This window comes from Podarcis raffonei, chromosome 10 (genome assembly GCF_027172205.1).
Source record: "Podarcis raffonei isolate rPodRaf1 chromosome 10, rPodRaf1.pri, whole genome shotgun sequence".
Taxonomy (NCBI): domain Eukaryota; kingdom Metazoa; phylum Chordata; class Lepidosauria; order Squamata; family Lacertidae; genus Podarcis; species Podarcis raffonei.
This window is the reverse complement of record NC_070611.1, coordinates 20,368,746-20,382,392: the sequence shown is the minus strand read 5'-3', so window position 1 is coordinate 20,382,392 and position 13,647 is coordinate 20,368,746. Positions and strand designations below refer to the sequence as shown.

Here is a 13,647-nt window from a genome sequence, read left to right as displayed (position 1 = left end):
ACTAGTCTCATATGCCTGGATGATAGAAAGCAGGTCTGGCCCAAGTGATTTGGGCACCTGAGGCCAACCACAAAATGGCACTCGCCTCCCTGCCAGGGAAGGAGGAGGTGAGTAAAGATCTACATCAGAAACAAGTGGGGGAATGAAGATCTACATTGGGATCTGCTGCCCCTGTGGATATATGCTGCCTCACCTTATCTCATGAGTGGGCTGGCCTTGCTAGAGAAGCACTTAAAAGGGGGGGAAATGTGGGGAAAGGTCAATCCCGAAAGGTCAGTCTCCTACCATTCGACTGCATCCAGCTGCCTTGCATCCTCATTCAGTTTATTGTAGACGGCATTTCGGAGATCATCGTATGTGGCAGACTGCTTAAGTCCAAGTAGCCTGCACATAAGTTCTTTCTGGGTATATATATAAAAAAATCAATAATAACAGATCACCATCCAATAGTCAGAACACTGAAAGTACAAGCATTTGCACCTTAAGAAAACTGCAGGTGATGAACACCAGCTTTTTCATGCGACAGTAGAAACGGTCCACATTCAAAGTAGAAATGTGAAAAGGGGTGGGCTATGAGAAGGGTGGACGTGGGTGGCGCTGTAGGTTAAACCACAAAGCCTAGGACTTGCCGATCAGAAGGTCGGTGGTTCGAATCCCCGTGATGGGGTGAGCTCCTGTACCTCGGTCCCAGCTCCTGCCAACCTAGCAGTTTGAAAGCACATCAAAGTGCAAGTAGATAAATAGGTACTGCTCCAGCAGGAAGGTAAATGGCATTTCCATGCGCTGCTCTGGTTCACCAGAAGTGGCTTAGTCATGCTGGCCACATGACCCGGAAGCTGTACGCCAGCTCCCCAGGCCAATAAAGCGAGATGAGCGTCGCAACCCCAGAGTCGGTCACAACTGGACCTAATGGTCAGGGGTCCCTTTACCTTTACCTTTATGAGAAGGGCAGAAGGTACAGCCGTTGGCTGTGCAGACAGAGCTTTGTTGTCAGGAATGGGATAGCCCACTGTTGTGTGAACACTGGGTTTCAAAATAATTATAGGTGTAGATGGCAAAATACGAAGCGAATCCATTTCACACATGCCTCAGCTGCAGCCTTCTCTTGGACCATGAAAGGAACACTCACCCAGCTTATAGAAGCTGCTGTTGCACTGAGCATAGGACATGGCTCTGAATTTATCAGTCCTAGTTTCACAAAGCCTCCAATAGCTTTAGAATAACCCTGGAAGAATGGGGGGGAGGGGTTAGAAACTGCCACAGAACACAGGGATCAACATGCCAAACTCATATGCGACACCAGAAATCTACCAACATGGTTTCCCTCCCATTCCAACCTTTGAGCTTTCCTTCGATATGCCTGCATAGATATTTCTACAGAAGGCAGCAAACGACATGCAACAAATCTGAAGACGGCTTTTGCACACACAGTTCTTGTGCAATAAGTGCCTTGTTGTGCTTTTCCTGCTCTTGTAAGCCACCCTGAAATTGGATAGGGTGCTATGCTGAAATAATTTAAATAAAATAAACAAGCATACATACAATTGTGCTGTCAGGCCATAGGTCAATCTAACCCAGTGGTGGAGAACTTGTGCCCCTCCTTATGTTGTTGGGACTCCAACTACAGCATGACCAATGATCAGGGAACAGAGGTGGATAGTTCTGCATGCATTTTGGTATGTTATGCACTGTGACTTGCAGTTATTTTTATTGATCATAGTTTTGTAATTATTCATTGTAACGGTTAAGAGTGAATTCGTGTTTCGTTATTGTTTGCCGATGTTTCGAGAGTTAATTTTATTGTGCACTATTATAGTCTAATAATGATTGAATATTACTTTATTTGAAAGAAGTCGTTCCATTTTAAAGTTATGTTTTATTGTGACTTTCTGTATGGGATCAGGTGCGAGTTCCTGGTTGTATATTTTGTTGCTGCAAACTGCCTTTTGTATAGTAAAATAGAAAGGCAGTATACAAATTAAAGGTGAAATGAAAATGAAAATTAGGGCACAACGACCAGTTCCGCTGCACTGGGTTCCCAGCCTAGGGGGCGCTGTAACTGTGACACAGTGAATTGAGCAGAATGGAAGGCAAATTTTAGCCTTGCCACAGGGCACTATTGAATTTTGATAGAACAAAGTCCACCCCTGTTGGGATGATGGGGGTTATAGCCCAACAGCAGAGTGTCACAGATTAGCTAACCTTGATCTAACTCAAGATTTCCTCCCCCAACTAGCAATTATTCTCCCAAGATCTCACATAAATATCTCACAGAACATTTTTACAGCATAAAGATTATTTCCATCGAACCCAATACCTTGTACATGCAAAGGGTGAGCTACGGCTGATCAGTTTTTTAAATAATAATTGTTATTAGTTTTCAATTACAATAATCCAATAATAGCCTCATTATAACAATGCCAAATTATAATACAATTATTAATACCAATCATTCAAATACCAAATGATATAATTTAGGTGGCCCCCTGTGTGCTAGCATTGATGGTTTGATGATTTACTTTATTTCTGCGTTCCAAAATCTTATTAATTTCAATTATATTCCAGTCAAGATAACAATCCCTTATATAACAACTGCAATATTAACAACTTCCATTTGTCTTGACACATTAAATCAGTGCTTTTTTTCTGGGGGTGGGTGGGACAAAGGGGTACGCATACCCCTAAGTATTTTGTGAATCTTTGTACTTTTGTCCATTTACTGTATTTATTTTTCCCTATTTGAACTATAAAATGATGATTTTCTTGAGTCAAAATGAGAGTACCCCTAGACGTGTTGGTTTTTTTAGAAAATAAAGCACCACGTTAAATGATTTATAAAACTACAGGTGAGATCACAGTTAAGGGCACACAGGACAATCTTCATCCAAAACTTGCTGTCAGCGCTGCCCAAGGTCCCAGCTCACACAAGACCAACGCTGCCTCTTCCTCAAGTAAAAAAGTCTTTATTGAAGTTCAGTTTCATTTCCAGACGCGCAGCGCGCAACGCTACGTCTATGCCTTAGACCGTAGAAGTCCCATCTGAATCTCCTCCCCCCTGACACCAGCTTAAGACTCTAGCCTTACTCCACCTCTTCCTCTGTTCCTTCTTTCTCTGGGTCCTCCTGCTAATCGGAGTCTCAGCCCTCCTAGATTCCTCTGACGCTGAGTCCCCTGACTCTTCTCCCCCCCTCCTTCGGGCTTTAGGACCTGGCTCCCAATCCGGGTTTTCTGCTGTCCCGCGCTCCTCCACATTTGAACTTGGCGCGCGCGCAGCCTCCCACTTTCCTTCTGACCGTTACACCTGTGTCACTGCTCCCTCTTTCGGGGAGGCTAGCTGGACCTGGCCTTCCCTCCGTTTCCCCACTTCCCGATGGGGGCGTGGTTACCCCTGACTCATCTTCTCTCCCCCCTGGAGGAGAAGCTGGTCCTGACTCATGTGACTCTTCCCCCCCCCCCCACTGTGCTCTGGTGGGGGAACTGGTCCTGATCCTCCGCTACTCCCTTGGGAGTCCCCTCTGGTCCCTTGTTTATGGAGCGTCCCCCCTGGGACCCCCCTCGCCCTTATCATAGGCGCCCCCTCCTGGGAATCTTCTGATTCGCTGGAGAAGCTCATGGAATCTCTCGGGTCACTGTCATATTCCCCTACGCTCCCCTCTGATTCCTCTCCTCCGCTCTCTATTTGCTCTCTCCCCTGCTCTTCTGCTCCTGAGCCTCTGACACTTGCACAAAGTAAAATGGATGCAATCCACACCCTCGCATTTCTACAATATTTTATTACATAAGCACAGCCATAAGCTAAGCTTGGCAGATCAGCCATTTACAGAACCGTCCCCTCCCACTCCAGCTGAATTTTCTCTTAACGGATAAAAACCTTAACATACGTTCACCTGGAATTCCCCATGACCCTTCACGGTACCAAACGTACTTACCTTGTATCGTAATGTTCCTCTTAAGAGAGTGTGAGCTGACTGAATGCCATAGGGTTTGGCATATTTTGTACTGTCCCTGTTTGGAAAACCTTCCAAATTTAATCCTGGGAAAAAATCCATGACAGTAACAGAATCAAGCAAAGCTCCTCCGGCTGGAATATTAATAATCTAAGGATTGTGAAAAACAATAGTCAGTACTATGTTTTATAACAGGAGTCCTCACACGCAACAAGTCCCTATTTAGAAATGTCTGTCTCCCGTGCGATGGAAGACTGTGGATTCCTTTCATTTCTACGAAGGAGGATCCCAAACCAATCCTCAACTTCCTGTTCTCCCTCCACACCTCTCCGTATAACTACCTACGCAAACAAATCCTTCAGGCTCTCAACAAGAATCCATTCAAAACTATTTAGCTTAAAAGATTAACAGCATAACGTTCAGCTTAGCAAACCAGTTATTCACAATAAAAATTGCTCAGTTCTGGGCTGTCTTAAACCGGAATGATTATAAACTTTGATCCTAAACATTCAAAAATGCAAGTGTCACATGGAATTACAACATCACTGAAAGTCACAGGAATAAATTGTGTTAAGATTATGACGTTTAAGTGAATTCAGGGTATGCATAGGCTCCAGCTCTTGAACCCTGCCTGGCTCAAGCAGCCAATAAACACATCTCTCATATTACAACTCTGCAAACTCATGTTAAGGCATTGGAGACACAGAGATATTTATGCGCAGAGCTATTTAGGCACCAATGGTATCTCGTAAAATTTCAGAAGTGATCTTAAAGTCATCTGATTGGACTACTTCAGACTGTAACCTAGAAAAATCCCATCTGACAGCAAAGTTTATGCTTGGGATGAGTAAACCTGGCTACAGAACCTCACAAACAATGACCCCAATTCTAAGGATATTAATGTTATTGGTCATTTTAATTTGATAACCACAGAAGACTTCAGTAGGGTGAGACATAAATAAATGCAGAAATGCATTTTAAATGAGAGCATCTACATGGAGTTGTCATAGAAAACAAGAAAATAAAAGACAGGCACTCTTCTACTAATCGTACTCATAAAAATAACATACAAGAACATGAACCCTGAGGTGCTTCTGCACATTTTGAACTCCAGTAGAACTGGTTGAACCAGATCGCTACACCAGGAGCAGAATAGATGCATGGGCAAGGATTCAAGCCACAACAATCCCTGGTGCCTTGGCCTTGCTCACTTGGCCTGAGCTAACCGGTCACTCAGAATTATAGCCTCAGACCTTCCAAGCGTTCCTATTCTCCAGGGACATCCCTGATTTACAGAAGCCATCCCGGTTTCTGATTCGATCCTGGAATGTCCCACTTTTCCTTAGGATGTCCCTATTTTCATTGGAGAAATGTTGGAGGGTATGGAGTTATCTGACCCCTGAGCCGTCTGAAGGCAATCCTGTATGGGGAAGTGTTCTTTTTAAATGTTTTTATATATGTTGGAAGCTGCCCAGAGTGGTTGGAGCAACCCAGTCAGATGTGTGGGGTATAAATAGTAAAATTATTGTTAAGGAATGGGACGTCCCTATTTTCATTGGAGAAATGTTGGAGGGTATGTAGCCTAAAACAGGGTGGGCAGAAGGTAGCCTAACAATAGATTTATTATTATTAGAATTATACTTAGTGATTTCCCATCTTTGCATTTTAACAGGTATATGAAGACAACTTCACCTCTCCATTTTTTAAATACGTAGCAGGTTGAACAGTGTTGAGCAGGACTCCCTGTGGACTCCAGCTGAATTTATATCTCAAGGGGTTGCCAGAATGTTCCGGAGCGGGCAGGCCACCACAGAAGGAAGTGTAAGACACCACCTGCAGATGAAGAAAAGGAGTTGTCTCCAATTAAACTAAATACACCCAAAAGCTCCAGGTTCATTCGGCACAGCTTTATTCTGCATTGCTGAGGCTGCAATTCCATACCCACGTCTTCATTTAGCAGTATCCTTCCTTGTTTACAAAATGACCTACTTGAGGCAGCTTACAATATATTTGTAACACATCAAAACAGATGACAACACGCTAGTTACCAAAGCAGGCCAAAGATTGATACAGGTCCACCCCAGCTGAAAGAGTTCTGGTAGCACAAGGATGGAAAACTGAAGAAACCCCAACTAAAGAATCATGGCTAGAAAAATTGATGGACTATGCAGAACTAGCAAAACTGACATATAAACTATGGGGCAAGGATAACTGTGACTTTAAGGATGAATGGGAACCCTTTACAAAGTATCTGAGGACGCAACAAAGCGAACTGGACTCCTTGGCAGGTTTTGAATAAACATTCACAAACTTTTTATTGATAATAATCAGCTAAATAGTTTGAGGATCTATACAACTTTGTAACATGCAGAAATAGCATTCTTAGAGAAACCAAAGACTGGAACTGAGGGAAGTCGGGGGGGGGGTTCTGTGGGGGGGGAGGGAGGAAAAATGGGGGGGAACAAGGGTGATATGTTTTTGGATAATATGTCTTGTTATAATTTTGAATAAAAAAATTTAAAAAAAAGATACAGGTCCACCCCATAGCCATAACAGTTCTCCAACATCCCAGTTGCCTCCTACTCTGGAAGCAGCCAGATGCTCATGCCCCACAGACCCAACACAGTTATGGGGAGGGGGACAGAGTCAACTTTCCCCTGAACTAATGTACCTAGAACATGGGACTCATGTCCCAAGAAGTAAGCCTTGCAGAACTCATGGGGGCGGGCTTGCTCCACCCACCTGGCAAGCGGTCCTCAAAAGGCTGCACAGAAGGGAACACGGCCCTCAGGTTCCCCACCTCTGGCCTATAGGATTGCACCCTTAATCTTGACATTTCAGCTGAATCCCCTGTGTGCAATTGTGTTCCTGTATGAAATTCCATATTTATTGGCCCAGAGATGGAAAGAAGATAAAGACCCTACCAGAGAAGAATGGCCAATCAAGCTGATGGATTATGCCCAAATGGCTAAAATGCCCAGAAGAATCAGAAACAGGAAGAACAAAATTTTAATAAAGAATGGAGAAAAGTTATAGTTTGTCTTAAAAACCATTGTAACCAGTTAAAATCGTTAGTAGGATTGGAATAACGCTTGTAGTTTAATGGTGAATTTTGGACACAATGGAGAGGTTATTATAAAAGATGCAGGAGGAAATGATTAACAATAGGAACCACAAAGGGGAGGAAGGGAAGTCCAAGAGATTCTTTGGAATCTTGTTTCTATGTTGTACGTTGGATACGTGACTGTAAAGTTTTAATCTGAAAAACCATTTAATTAAATTTATTTTTTAAATGTAATTCCATATTTAAAGGAATTCAAAGGAAATAGCCTGGACGTCACTTCTATTCTACCACCCTGTCTCTGTGTGAGGCAGTAGCTGATGCCTAAGTGAAAAAGGAAGGAAATACAAAATTTTAGATTTGGAGCTGGGAAGGGCTGGAAGGAGTGGGATGTTCTAAGCCCAGTGGGTGACAGCTGATAAACCCACAACAAAGGAGGTATCATAAAATAGGACTGGTGTGGAGGGGAAGACCTCTGAATACATTATTTATTGAGCTTACCGTAGCCCCCACTTCTTTCGCTTTATCAATACACTCCATCGCCAGCATATGATCAAGCCCAGGATCCAGACCCATTTCGCTGATAACGGTAATGCCAGCCGCCTCGACACTGAAAAAAGAGGGTGTATCATTTCAAAACAAGAATCCTGTAACAGGGCATCTTTACAGACCAAAACAACATACCCCCAAGTTTTCCAATGGGGAAATTGAGGCACCGCATCGCTCTGTCGATCTGGGATGTCCCGCTTCAATTGGGACACTTGGGAGGCACCGAAACACAAATCAAGCTCAATGGTTCACAAAAATATATATAAATAGGGGATCCACATCCAGACAACTGAATCTGTGCAACCCTTTTTTACAAAGAGAGCAAGGAGGAACGATACGCCCTTCTCCCATTGCTCTGCACACTTGAACAGAACTTAGAAAACATGACTGCACCTTTCATTTGCATCAGTAAAGTTTAAACTAGCTGCCTTCGCTAAAGACTCTGTGGAGTCGTCTACACAGCTGGCAATAAAACGTTTTAAATGTGTTGTAAAGTGAAATATACAAATGTGAAGCTAGATGGCGAGAGTGAGCTATGCCAATTCAATGTATTTTTCAAAACTTTTTTTTAAAGCATTTTTATATGTGTGCAGGTGCCACCTGTTATCTATATAATGAGTTCTGAGCTACCAGTGGACTGTAAAAAGGGACCTTTGAGGAAGCCCTAATGGTTGCTGAAAGTGGTTCCATGTGCAAGCTGTGGTACTTGCCACAGTAACACTATTTTCACAATGCATGTTCCAGCATCGAGTCAAGAGATGTGCATGAAAGATCTGGCTGGGTTTTTCCAGCCACTCTGGGTGGCTTACAGCACATGAAAAATTGTAAAACATTAGACATTAAAAAATTCCTGATACGGGGTTGCTTTCTCCCTTTAGCAGGGAGAACATAAGAGAGACTTACCTTTCCTGCAGCTCTTTCATAGCAGGTGTCAGGTAACTGGCAGTAACCATATTCACCTTGTTGTCAATGCACTTCTTAGCAACCACAGGGTGGAATGCGTAAGGCAGCAAGCTAAAAAGACAAATGTGAACTTAGGGTGATCTGCCCTGTCCTTGACTCTCAAAGGAGAAGAGAAAAGTTTGGATTTGATATCCCATTTTATCACTACCCAAAGGAGTCTCAAAGCAGCTAAAATTCTCCTTTCCCTTCCTCCCCCACAACAAACACTCTGTGAGGTGAGTGGGGCTGAGAGACTTCAAAGAAGTGTGACTGGCCCAAGGTCACCCAGCAGCTGCATGTGGAGGAGCGGAGACGCGAACCCGGTTCCCCAGATTACTAGTCTACCGCTCTTAACCACTACACCACACTGGCTCTCAAGAGGCATGTTACCAACAAGTGAACCATTCCTGCGTGGCCATTCACCTCAAGGGACAACGTATGTGTAGCACAGTATGGGGAAGGCAATTCCATGCAAAATATTAAGTCCTGGTTTTTATAATGATGCTAAAATGAAAGGGTCACCCATGAATGAGGGAGCCACAACCAATTCTGTGGTATCCTTGTCAAGCTTGCAGTTGAAAGAATGGACTTCTCTCACAAATACACACTTCAGTGCATCTCTTAAAAGTGTTAACACATGAAGGAACACCCGGTAGTTGCATTTTGGGCTTTTCCACAAAAGCATCCTCTTCTAGCCTGAGGTTCAGTACCATCACTAACAGGTAAAATCGTCAAGAGCTAACCTGGCCCATTGCACCCAGACCATGGGGAATCACTGAAGCACCTACACCATGGGTAGGCAAACTAAGGCCCGGGGGCTGGATCCGGCCCAATCGCCTTCTAAATCCGGCCCACGGGCGGTCCGGGAATCAGCGTGTTTTTACATGAATAGAATGTGTCCTTTTATTTAAAATGCATCTCTGGGTTATTTGTGGGGCCTGCCTGGTGTTCTTACATGAGTAGAATGTGTGCTTTTATTTAAAATGCATCTCTGGGTTATTTGTGGGGCATAGGAATTTGTTCATTGTTTTTTTCCAAAATATAGTCCGCCCCCCCCCCAAGGTCTGAGGGACAGTGGACCAGCCCCCCGCTGAAAACGTTTGCTGAACCCTGATCTACGCGATCACCAGAACACACTGACCTGATAACAAGGTTGTGCTTCTTCACCATGGCCTCTAATCTCTTCTCGTCTTCGGTGACATCCACAACAACAGGAACAACATTGCTGTATTTCTTAGCCAGCTGCTCAAGTTGTTTCTTCATGACAGATGCTGTCGTAGAGCAAGAACATTGGCTGAAAGCGGTAGACACGACTTTCTCCTCTAGAGCTCCCATTAAATAAGCATTCAATCATAACCTCTCAGCAAGTTTTAGACAACTTAGTCATGTAGTGTCATGCAACCTCGGCAGGACCAATTCTGTATAAAATGGGGGGGGGTGTTTGGTTTAAATTTAGAAGCTTTCAGAGAAATTAACTGGGCCCCGGATAGCATGGGTTGCTGCTCTTCCTTGTTTTAAAGAGTGTGTAATGGATTTTTTTTTTTTTTTTTGATGAGGGGGTGGATTTTCTTTACTGGTAGATTCCCATTTTCTGTATATAATTGTGACATATTGCCACCAGGAAGAATGAACCCCCTTCTCCACCTCCTCCTCTGTCCAGCTGCCAAGGGAGCCTTCGGGACTCCACATTCCCAGGACCCCTCCCTTTCACCCAGTGTTAGAAATTCCCAAGGCACCAGACACATTTTGCAATTGCCACAGGTCCAATTGCAACCTCATGGAGATTTCTGGACACCAGGCTAACATCTCCATCTGGCTGGGCCTTCAGCTTTCTTAAGCCTAGGTAAAGGTAAAGGGACCCCTGACCACTAGGTCCAGTTGTGACCGACTCTGGGGTTGCGGCGCTCATCTTGCTTTATTGGCCGAGGGAGCCGGCGTACAGCTTCCGGGTCATGTGGCCAGCATGACTAAGCCGCTTCTGGCGAACCAGAGCAGTGCACAGAAACGCCGTTTACCTTCCCGTCAGAACAGTACCTATTTATCTACTTGCACTTTGACGTGCTTTCGAACTGCTAGGTTGGCAGGAGCAGGGACCGAGCAACGGGAGCTCACCCCATTGCGGGGATTTGAACCGCCGACCTTCTGATCAGCAAGTCCTAGGCTCTGTGGTTTAACCCACAGCGCCACCCGCGTCCCGTCTTAAGCCTATTCTTAAGCCTATTTCTTTGCATTTACATCCCACCTTTGTCTTCAAGGAATACATGGTTCCCCACTCCCCTGGTTAATCCCTGCAATGACCCTGTGAGGTAGGTTAAGAGGCTGTGACCGACCCAAAGTCACCCGCTCAGTTTTGGTAAATCCATTCCAGAACTTTGCAAAACCCAACTAAAACTAAGCTAATCCATGCAGGCAAAGCAGTACCTGTTCTAGGATAAAGGCTCAACGAAGAAACTGTTAGTGGGGGAAAGAAATCAAGAAGATCAACGAATGAAAGACTAAAAGATGGCTAGGTCTTAGAAGCTCTAAGCCACTCACTCCTATAAACGTCTCCACCAACAGAGGTGGGCATTGTAATAGCCAGCAGGCCATGTGTGACAGCCAGCCTTTGGTACAGCTTGCTAACTAGAGGTCTTGTTTAAACAAACTAAATTTATAGCACTCGTGACTGTCGAGAACATGATGGAATCGTGCCTGAAATGCTCAGATTTCTTTATTTTAATAGCCTGAGTTTCAGATCTGTTAGTTTTCAAATCTCTGTGTTCCAGAAAAATAATGCTAATATAGGATCTGGGAAAGTTCATAAAATAACCTACAGAAACAGAAAGGAAAACAATGTATTCCAATAATAAGTCTCGGAAGCAGATAACCATTCCATGTAAGATATTGAAAATCTGGATTTACAAAAGATATTGCACTGTGTTTCCCTCTCTGGCAAGTATCTAATGTATGTATACATTCAGGCTTCAAGACACACAGAAGATGAAACAGTCCACAGTGAAAAGCCCACAGCCATCTCCTTCGAGACACCGGCTTGCCTTTCTGCTTCGACCAGCTTCCTTAAGACATAGCTCCTAGCAGATATGATACAGTAGGTACACATCACAGTAAATCATATATGAGTCAGTCGAACTCCTTTGAGCCTCTCTCCCTACTGTGGAGAAACAAACCCCAATACCTGGCTGAGTAGAAAACAGTCTGTGGTTTGTTTCTTCCATGTGCTAATGGAGGGGAGCAAAGGAACCTAGAGAAGCACATTCACAGTAAGCTATTAACTATGGTTTACTGTGGCATGCAAATTTACTACGGTTTACTGTGACATGCAAATTTACTACAGTTTACCGTGACAGAAAAAATGGGCCAATGCAGTCACTCTGTGGACAGAAGGAGCCTTTGTACTTAAGGAAACTTAGAAAGTCCCTTTCCATCACTGTAACTCTCCCCGCATGAGCAGAAATCCCAGCCCTCAGAGCCCTAGAAGCCTTCAAAACGGAGTTGCTTCCATGGGCATGATGTGTATTTGTCTTTCGATGAACTGAGTGGAAGGCTGCAAGTCATAAGCACGGGGAGTTTGTATGTGAATTCAACAGTGCTTAGTTTGGCTGTTGGTTTGTTAATGCTGTTAATCTTGTTTCGTGGATTAGGAGAACTGTAATGCTTTGCGAATTTTATAATGTGACTTTTCCTGGGGTTGTCCTTTTTAGCCTATTTTTTGTTTTGTTAACAGTGTTTTACAGAAGGTGGCTGTTTTACTGATGATTTGTTAATTGTATTATACAATTCATGTTGCGACGTTCCACTATGTGGATATATTTATTGTATGTAAGCCAAGGGCCTTCCAGGTAGCGGTGCCCGCCCTGTGCAATGCCCTCCCATCAGATGTCAAGGAAATAAACAACTATCTGACTTTTAGAAGACATCTGAAGGCAGCCCTGTTTAGAGAAGTTTTTAATGTTTGATGTTTTATTGTGTTTTTAATATTCTATTGGGAGCTGCCCAGAGTGGCTGGGGAAACGCAGCCAGAAGGGCAGGGTATAAATAAATGTATTATTATTATTATTATTATTATTATTATTATTATTATTATTGGCACAGAAATATAATAAATGAAATTCATTCCGTGTATGGAGCTACAGTGCTAGATCTCACCCAACAGCTGTACTTTGTAATGAAAAATAAGGAGCACTGATCTGAGTATCAGGTATGTTAGGACTTCAGATAGGAAATATTTACTTATACAAAGGCAACACTCTCAAGTCCTTTGTGCTTCTAATGCTACGGTCTTACTTACAAACCTGCTGTTATTTCAATGTTGGGGTCTCTCGTGAGGTATTCTATCACAGGCCCCGAGACATAGCCAGATCCAAGTATCAAGATCTTCCTCTTTTTATCCATGGTCAGTGACTGGGTGTACTCCCTAGAAGAGACAAAAGTCAGTAAAGAGAATAAGTCAACAAAACAGGCTTCAACAACTGGTATGTTTTAAAGTAAGTTTTGAAAGCAAGGAAGGAGCTCTCTTTAACACAATGGTTTCAATCCAGTCTTCCAAAAAATTCTAACATTAGCCAAAACACTTTCAGCCTCAATTAGGAGTGGAAAAGGAACCAGACGAGCACAGCAAAATATTAGGTCTCCATCCCACAACTCTGGGGTCTGCTCTGCATTTTTTTTTATGTTTCCAAGGAAAACTATGAAAATTACTCCTGGCATATCATCTCTTTAAAACACGTTTGGATGTGCTTTTCTGTGCTAATTTTGTTTTGCTAAATGGCATCGTTATGATCATGATCAATATGAAAATAAAAGTTAAAAACTCTGGCTTTTAAAGGCTCCAGGGAAGAGAAGTGGCTCCGTGATAGAACACCTTCCTTGCAGGATAACCCTGGATAAACACTACAAGTCCAGATTGACCAGGGCGGTCCAACAAGCAGTCTTTGGGCCTTTTTGGGTGGACTCTGGGACCCTGCCAGGGTCTCAGGCCACCCCACACATGACGAGATGCAGGTTCCGTGTCAAAGCTCTCTTGCAACCCCCTTGGCATGAATAGTCCGGCCTCCCTGGTGTAGACAACACTCGGCTACATTGACTAACGGCCTGGCTTGATCTAAGGCGCCTTTGCATGTTCCTACATGTGACCTGACAGCATGACTT

General features: G+C 43.7%; 1 protein-coding gene across 1 annotated transcript in view; it reads right to left on the bottom strand.

The window, feature by feature from the left end:
* Positions 1 to 13,647, bottom strand: part of AASS (aminoadipate-semialdehyde synthase) — a 40,519-nt gene that overhangs the window by 7,691 nt on the left and 19,181 nt on the right. Inside the window, exons 14-21 of the mRNA XM_053405622.1 lie at positions 12,792 to 12,913; positions 9,641 to 9,770; positions 8,461 to 8,571; positions 7,510 to 7,618; positions 5,640 to 5,780; positions 3,930 to 4,097; positions 1,130 to 1,225; positions 286 to 401 (exon numbers count right to left, since the gene is read on the bottom strand). Of these exons, the coding sequence (XP_053261597.1) occupies positions 286 to 401; positions 1,130 to 1,225; positions 3,930 to 4,097; positions 5,640 to 5,780; positions 7,510 to 7,618; positions 8,461 to 8,571; positions 9,641 to 9,770; positions 12,792 to 12,913 (993 nt within the window). The remainder of the gene's footprint in view (positions 1 to 285; positions 402 to 1,129; positions 1,226 to 3,929; positions 4,098 to 5,639; positions 5,781 to 7,509; positions 7,619 to 8,460; positions 8,572 to 9,640; positions 9,771 to 12,791; positions 12,914 to 13,647) is intronic.